Source organism: Asparagus officinalis, chromosome 10, assembly GCF_001876935.1.
Source record: "Asparagus officinalis chromosome 10, Aspof.V1, whole genome shotgun sequence".
NCBI classification, from domain to species: domain Eukaryota; kingdom Viridiplantae; phylum Streptophyta; class Magnoliopsida; order Asparagales; family Asparagaceae; genus Asparagus; species Asparagus officinalis.
The window spans coordinates 71,889,773-71,898,423 of NC_033803.1; the positions used below are offsets into that span (position 1 = coordinate 71,889,773).

At 35.2% G+C, this 8,651-nt stretch overlaps 1 protein-coding gene across 1 annotated transcript; it reads left to right on the forward strand.

The window, feature by feature from the left end:
* Nucleotides 1,966-8,212, forward strand: LOC109825139 (histone deacetylase HDT3-like). Its single transcript, XM_020391877.1, has 6 exons — nucleotides 1,966-2,077; nucleotides 2,475-2,545; nucleotides 2,633-2,844; nucleotides 2,945-2,970; nucleotides 7,256-7,380; nucleotides 7,964-8,212. The coding sequence occupies exons 1-6, from the start codon at nucleotides 2,056-2,058 to the stop codon at nucleotides 8,021-8,023; spliced, it is 516 nt and encodes a 171-aa protein (XP_020247466.1). The 5' UTR covers nucleotides 1,966-2,055; the 3' UTR covers nucleotides 8,024-8,212.

The following is an 8,651-nucleotide window of genomic DNA, read 5'->3' on the forward strand; positions in this document are numbered from 1 at the left end:
ATTTATTATCAAAGTTTGAATATAAAATTTTAATTAGTAACTTTGCATCTCAAAAAGCTAGAAAATTAAATTTTATATAAAATCTATTTTTTAAAAACATATTTAATTTTTTAAAATATTAAGGCCCTTAATATTTTTCTCTGTCTTGAGCCTCAAAAATGCTTGAGACGGCCCTGCTTCTCTCTATCGATGGCCTTAAGGCCCCCCTCTGTAATCCTGACATCTCTGGAGGCAACAAAATAATTATTTTTGTTATAGCGAATGAATCACTTTTTATAGCTAAAAGTATCAAATATGATATAAAGATGTATGGTGTTCTTTGTTAAATAACTAAACTTTGTTTAGAAGGAGGAGGAGAAAGATGTAAAGATGAAAAGTTTTAACTAAAAATTTCAATTCTTTTGTGGTCTCATCTTCTACTCTCCTAAAAAAATCTTCAAAAAAGTGAAAAATTGAACAAACGACTTTACTAAAAAGTGAGAGGGATAGAGGAAATGTATTGTCAATAGTTGTGAATAAATTGCTTGAACATGTCTAGCGCATGATCTTTTGAACTTGCTTTAGGTACATAAATAAAAATATTCATGCTCTTCAAGGGAAAGATGAAATATGCCACAAATATAATGAGAACTTTAATTCTCAGTTACTTACAAAGGTAAGTATACAGACCTGTAATCGCTCTTCCTTTCTATCCTTTCTCCGATTTGAAGATTTTGCATGCAAGAGTTGTATTTTTACTTTTTTATTTGTTTCTTCTAGATTCTTAATTTCAAGTTATTTTGTTTTCATGATTTTTTTTTTCTTTATCAGGTAGATTGAAATCTAACACACACACACACACATATTTAGAATGAGTAATTCTTTTATTAGTTAGATTGAATTCTCACAAACACACACACATAGTTATCTTCTAGATTCTTAATTTCACATTATTTAGTCTTCTGATTTTTCTTCTTCTTTTATCAGGTAGATTGAATTCTATCGCACATATAAAGTTAACTTCTCTTTTTAGAATGAGTAATTTCTTAACAAAATTCAAAATTATGATCCAACTTTTTGGGGCAAAGAATGTTTAGAAACCTAATTGCAATTTCCTACATTTAATTAAATATAATAAAATATTTTTGGCTGACTTGGTACTTATTTGATGCAAAGGTATAATTTCTACCTTGCATCATCCAAAACGTAATTGGATTCTTTTGCTCAACATCTTATTAACATGTACGACGATCATCTCACACATGTATGAGTCTAATTCGATTATTTCACTAAATGTGAAGTTAGATCTCTGATTAGTATTGGTTAATGGGATTTGTATGATATAGGATTTTTCTTTGTGACGTAATATTGAATAATTTAAGATGTTGGATTCTGACTAAGTTTGATTTGATTACTTTTCTAAGTTTGATGGTAATATGACAAAGAAAATATTGTTGGTCAATGATTTTTGGTTCCCCTTTATCATTATGATTCCTAACTTTTGACAAACTTTTGTATGCTGCTATCAAGGCATCATGTTTGGCAAGTTTCCAGAACTTGGAGAGGTTTGATCTCACTTTCGGTTGCCTCTACACTCTTGAGGTGTCTCAATCCATACCTTTTTTTTTCATGTATTAGTTTCTTTTCAGGTTGATTAACTAAATCATAAGGTATAACTGGTTAAATTTATGACAAAGCAGAATAGCACCCTCATAGTATAACAAACAAATAGCACCCTCATAGTATAACAAGCAAATATTACCCATATACTTCATATCTAAAGCAGAATATTTTATTTTAGTAACATGTTAAATATTTGCAGGGAATCTTTTAAAAACCGTGCTTTGCACGGGTCTAAATACTAGTTTGTTATGAAAAAGAATAAAAGTTACGAGGTTAACATGTTAAGGGGCCAATTTCGAAGGGGGTTTGATACAGTTCGGCTTTGGTCAGATCCGAGCGAGCCCAACAAAGTAATAACCGGCCCAACCCAATTGCCTCTCCGACGACTAAACGCCATCATTTGACTGTAGCCCTTCCTTTCACCGAAGTTTCGACTTCTCCTCGTCTCCGGCGATGGTTTTTACCCAATATTGGAGTAATTCTCTCTCTCTCTCTCTCTCTCTCTCTCTCCCCCAACACCTAAGTTTCGATTTCCTTTTTAAAGTCTTTACAATTTACTTTCTCGATCTTTGTTTTTCTTTGATCGACTTGAGTCCTTTTTGTGCTTGAAAGGACTCGATTTCATGTTTTTCTGGATTTTAGGATTAGGGGTTTGTCCAATTGCAGTTAGATTCGAATTTTCCCCTTTTTTCCTCTTTTGAGGGAAAGATTCGATCTGTTTAGACCCTAGAATCTCCTGTATCTTCTACAGTTCGACGAGAATGTTTTTTATTTTATTACTACTACTTTTAATTTCTTTGATCCAGAATGTATTTTTGCGCTTGAATGGACTTTGTACAAGGCTTGAATTTCTTAGTTACTATTATTTTCAGGTGTCAAGGTGAAGCCCGGAGAGCCTTGTAGGGTCGACCCGGGGAGGCGCAGACGTATTATGGTCACACAGGTGCGTTCTGCTCTTGATTTGCCCACCGCTGTTCGTTTATTAGGTAATAATGATGATGATAGCATCGCTCGTGTGTCACTAGTTTAGGCCGCATTTGATCCGGAAGAAGATGATGGCCTCGTCTGTATCTCTGTGAGAACCGATGCGTTTGAGGAGGCAGTTCTTGGAACTCTTTCAAGGAATTGTACCCAGATGATGTTTGGCTTTGGTTTATGTTTCGATAAAAGTTTTGAGTTGTCTCACACCTCCAGCAAAGCTACCGTCCATTTTGTCGGTGCTTCCGATGCCCAGCCACAGAGATATCCTTTATAATTTGCTTTCTGCATCAAGAACTTCTGATTTTTATTTTTTTGGGGGGTTAGATATTGTCTTTCCTCGACTTTTCTTTTCCTATTCCACACCCGTCTGGGACATCATCGATGCCGGTGAGGAATTTGATTTTTTTTTCCCTCTTTACACTGCTATGTACTTTTCTTTTCGAGTCTCTCATCGCATTTTGCAGTTAGGTGCTATATGCAATTTGTATTCTGATTTTTAGCTGTATGTTGTTGCGCACTAGTACACTGCTTTCATTAACTTGTTATTTTTGTTTTATCCATTATTGTGACAATTTCAAGTTTTCTTTTGAAATGTGCCATCTATGTTGCATTGGTTCTTCTATCCTACGCTTCACACCTACTCGGATCCTTGAATACATGCATACAAAGTCAGATGTGTAATCAATTAATTGTATACCCTACATTTCGCATCAAATTCTTGAAACTTGTTGGAATAAGGCCAGGTGCGTCTAAGCCCATGTTCAGTTCGAAGTTATGATTTTAAATGATTATTTTCATATTTACTTAAGAACTATGAGGTGATGTGCTTCAATTGTGTCCCCGTACCCTGCCATTTACAAATTTGTCGTGTCCTGTCCCTGCACCCGTACCTGTGTCCATGCAGTTTAGCATGCCATTCTTCAACCTTCATACTTAAGACTATATTGTTCTGCAATTGAATTTTCATTTAGGGGTTTTTGATATAAATAATTCACTTAAATCATTAGCATTTTGATATTAGTCCCTCAAATCTTCATATTTTGATATTGGTCCCTTAAAAACCATTAGTGTGTGGATATGAGTCATGTTGTTAGTTGGTGTTATAATGTTAGGGGAATATTCTGTTAACTCTAACTTTTTTGGGTGGATTGACCATTATAGCCCTCTGATTATAAACCCAAACCCATTATCTATTTAACTCATACTCATCTACAATCCTCAAACCCGTTAATCACAAACCCAAACTCATTCAGACCCCTATCTTCTTCCTTTCATCCCTTCGATTTTAAACAATTATGGGAAGGGGGAGATTTTGCTCAATGAGTGGGGCTAGTTTGGTAAATGTCCACCTAGGATTAGCAACAACCTAACCACAGGTCATGATTTTTAACCATGGTCTTAGCAGAAGGACCAATATCAACAACTAAAGTGTAATTGAGGGGCTAATGTCAAAATATGAAAATTTGAGGGACTAGTATCAAATTCACTATGATTTTAGGGACCAATATCGGGAAAACCCTTTTGTTTAATACAATATTGTTTTGATTAAAGTCATAACCATGACCAGTCCAATTTTCAAGGCAATGTTTTGATGTAAACTTTTATTCAACTGCTCCATGTGAAATGGTTAAGTGTGAAATGTGCTCCATAGAGATACCACAAAGCTTTAGTAGTCAGTCAGTAATTGTGGCCACTTGATTTTTAAATAGCAATGCTTGTTAAACTTTCCTGCTCTTAACACAGACAAATGTCATGTTCTTTATTTAGAAAACATAAATAGTGAATAGTAATAGAGTTATTTCTTTAGAATTTGATTGAAAGCCCTTATTGATGAGAAAACAACATGAACCCGATAACAACTAGATTGGGTTTTCTGGATTGTCAGATCATCTATAGATTATGTTTGAGTAAAGCTTATTCATTCATCACTAAATGCTACTTACATGTTTTTTGTTAGGTATTGTGCAATCTAGGTCAAATAAGGAACCATTATTTGTTTGCAATAGTTCACAGACAAGCCAACACCAAAGCTTATTCATTCATCACTAAATGCTACTTACATGTTTTTTGTTAGGTATTGTGCAATCTAGGTCAAATAAGGAACCATTATTTGTTTGCAATAGTGGGGGAAGGGGTCTTTATTGCTAATCTGGTGGCTACTCAATTCTCGTTTTTCTGGTGTCAATTAAATCCTTGTGCAATATCACTATTCAAATGCACACGCGAACAACGTTGTCAAGTCTTGTGCATAATTCAAGGTTATTAAAGCACTGAATAGTGCTTCTGATCCTATTGGGCTATAGTTTATCCCAAACTAGAAACATGAATATTCACCTTGGCAACCTGCATTTGCACAATTGCTCTTGGCTCAATCTTGGGTTGTAGTGGTTTTAATTTATGGGAAAATTGCCCATTGCGCTAAGTTTATCTTAATCTAGATACTTGAATATTCACCTTGGCAACTTGCTTTTGCAGTCTCAATTCATTGCTTTTGGCTAAGTGTTGTGCCTATTGTTTTAATTTTTGGGAAATTTGCCCGTTGGGCTATAGTTTATCCCAAGCTAATAATTTGAATATTCACTTTGGCAACTTGCTTTTGCACTCTTAATTGTTTTTAGCTCAATTTTTGGCCCTATTTGTTTAATTTATAAGATAATTGTATCTGGCTTCCTAAAAATAGGAATCTGATAAATATAATCTCTGACCTTTGTGGGCAAGCAAAGAGCCCCTTGAATCATATGTTTTCTAAATACCTTTCAACCTTATCTTCAATATCTCTCATATTCTCTCCTCTTCCGCCACCTTCTCATCTGCCTTCACCTCTCCCCTTCCTTCTTCGTTGCCACCTTTTCTCCGCCATCACGGCCGCCTTTCCTCCTCCACCGCCTCATTTCCCTCTCAGCCGCCTCTTCTCCCATTCAAACTCAATTTTTCATCCCCTACTTCGCGGCTACCTCTCCCCCTCCTGCCCACCTCCTTTCATTCTTTTCGGTCATCTATCCTTCTCCGTCATGACCACTTCTCCCTTATCTCTATTTTTTCCCTCTGTTGTCCATCTACCGCTGTGGATTCTCCTCTGCTTTGCTCCTCCTCCTTACTCTGTCAGTCTTTTCTTTCTCCATCTGGTCTCTCGGCTGCAGCTTCACTCCACTTAAAATACCACCCATCATCATTCATGGTCATCTCACTCACCAAAAGGTAACATTTACTGCACAAAGGTAACAATTTGTGAATTTGTAGCGTATTCTGCAGAAAACGTAAAAAGGTTACACGTTAACCATTAAAGGTAACAATAACAGTTTATGAATGAAAAATGATATTTTAATAAGGTTAGTTTCACATAACCCCCTTGAACTATAGGGGGTGTTGCACATAGTCCCTTTGAACTTATGTATCTAACTTAAGCCCTGTGAATTTTAGTGTGTCTCACAAAACCCACCTGAACTTTAACCTTATCTCACGAGACCCCCATTGCACGTAATTTCCAAATAACTAGAATGTCCTTGAGAAAAAAAAAAACAAAACTTTGTCACTTGTCATTTACAGGCATTCAGGCAACATACCACCTATGGATTTATTTTCTCTCAAGAAAATTTAGTTATTTACAAATTACATTTAAGGGCCTCCGGTGAGAAAATTTCAAAGTTTAGGGGCGTTTTATGAGGCACCCCAAAGGTCAGGGGGTTATGCGAGATAAACAAAATTCAGGGGTGTTATGTGCAACACCCTTTATAGTTCAAAGGGGGTTATGTAAAATTAACCCTTTTAATGATGTAGACTGCACCAAATTTAAAAGATAACAAATCTAATTGATAGATGTAACAGTATTACAAACAAATGTGATAGTTTTATTACAATTGTACAGAATAAATGAAAAGATAACAAATCTCTCTCTTTCTCTTTCTTCCTCAACTACTACCTCTTCCCTTCACTGTCTACCTCTTCCCCTCCAGCCGCCTATTAACAGTGTAATGAATAAAAATAAAAAAAGTATGAAGTTTCTCTCTTTATCTTCCTTCCTCGACCATTACCTCCCCCCTCAACTTCTATCTCTCTGCTTTGGGACTTCTTCGTTCGTGCCCCCCTCTCAGTCTACTTTCATATGTCACTCCATCTTTGTTTGTATCATACCAAGGGAGAGAAAAAGGAGGGCTGAATCAATGGATTCATGGGAGTGATGATAGAAAAAAGAGGGCTACTTCACATGGGACAGAGGAGGGTTCTTTGGGAATTCTTTTTTTTTGGGGGTTTTTTTAGGGGGGGTGGGGGGGGGGAAAGGAAGTATCTGCTTGCCGAAAAATGTGAAGGATTTTATTGCTCATATTCCTATTTGTAGGGAAGCGGATGCAATTTTCCCTTAATTTACTGATATTACCAGTATAGTTCATGAGTAGTTTTTGATAATGCGCACAGCTATAGGTGATACGGCATACAATGCTCATACTAACCTAATTTAGTATCTCACCATAAAACATTATATTTCTTGTTTACTATGTTATCTGTCTTCGAGTTCTGTGTTGCTACTTAGGTGAATTTTTTTTGGGGATGGCTATTCTGGTGGTCTCTTTCTTCCTATTGAACGTTATGACTGAGTTAATTTTGTTCCATGTTAGTGTTGCACTATGTTTTTGTTTTGTCATGTGTTCGATTTATTTATAAACCTCTTTGATAGTCAAACCTGTGGACAAGCAAGAACAAGCAGAAATCGGTGCAGGAAAGGCGGATGTGGTCAAAGAGAAGAATGGTGAAACAGTTATAGTTGATGAGAAGATTTTGAGAGAAACTGAGGACGAGGAGGTGCACGTAACCAATATATATTTTACGTATTATCTTGATTTTGTTATTTCTATTTTGCGTATTATCTGGATTTTGTTATTTTATATTTTAATGCGTACAGCTTATGAGAATTTAGTTGATATGAAAATGAAGAATCAATTTTAGCAATGATTCAACTTACTTACATATTGCAACTATAAGATTGGCATGTTATCGAGTCAACTACTATACAATGATGATGAAGAAGATTCTCAGATGGCAAGTTCACGTAACAAACACAAATTCTGTTTATGTTATTTACTTCGTCTTTTCCCAGTATCCTTCTGTAAACATTAATTTGGACTTTAGACATCACACTTGGTAATCTTAAGAAATTGCATGGCTTATTGTTTGATTGCCTTCAAGTGCACAAATGTCATCCTCCACAACCAAAAATTAAAATTTAATTCAAATGTCGAATTAAACTTCAAGCCCTTTACAATCACTGTAAGTGGCCTATGTGACGGTTTAATAGGCTGCATGACTTCCTATTTTTAGCCCGAAAATATACAATTATTTTATTTGCTATCTGGTAAATGACGAAAGTAAGCTTTTATGAATGTAGATGACAATGGACGTGGATGGTGGGATGCAGACGGAGAAGCTGTCGACAGCGAATAAGTAGGATGCAGGAATGTATGGGAAGCGATGGGATCAGCTACATTGGGAGGTCGAATGGCATCAGAATGGAGACTGGATCTTCAAGAGAAATAGCCAAGAAAAGAACTAGCTCAGTAATATTCACCTTGAACTTTCTATTTTGTACTTAGGGGGTGTTTGGTTAAATGAAGGTGACTCGAATTTGTGAAAGTCACTTATTTTTGCAAGTGTGAAAGTGAATCTATGTCAACATGAAAGTAAAATACAATGTTTGTTTGTAAAAATGAATTAATCTTGGAACTAGGAAAATAAAAAGGATGTGGTGATTATTTATTTATTTGTTATTTAAATTCATATATTACATTCTAAACTCTAATAATTATTCTGGTAACAACTAAAGAACGAATTGAAAGCCTCAGGTATATATATCATCAATTAATTGTACTAATTTTTATAGATTCTTTGTATTCTGTATTTTTTACTTATGTATTTTATATTTTTTTTAATAACGTAATGGTTTATCAACAATCACGCTAAAATGTATAGCCATGTTCATAAATTATTTAATTCGTACTACATAAATGACATAACAATGTACACAGCTATTTAAATGCTATAAAAGAAATAATATAATTAGCAGGTAAGAAAATTTT

Excerpts from the sequence above, each read along its gene's own strand:
- LOC109825139 (XM_020391877.1), top strand. The coding sequence starts at position 2,056 with ATGGTTTTTACCCAATATTGGA. Across the intron at positions 2,845-2,944 it reads TCCGATGCCCAGCCACAGAG|ACCCGTCTGGGACATCATCG; the intron begins ATATCCTTTATA and ends TTCCTATTCCAC. Across the intron at positions 2,971-7,255 it reads CTGGGACATCATCGATGCCG|TCAAACCTGTGGACAAGCAA; the intron begins GTGAGGAATTTG and ends CCTCTTTGATAG.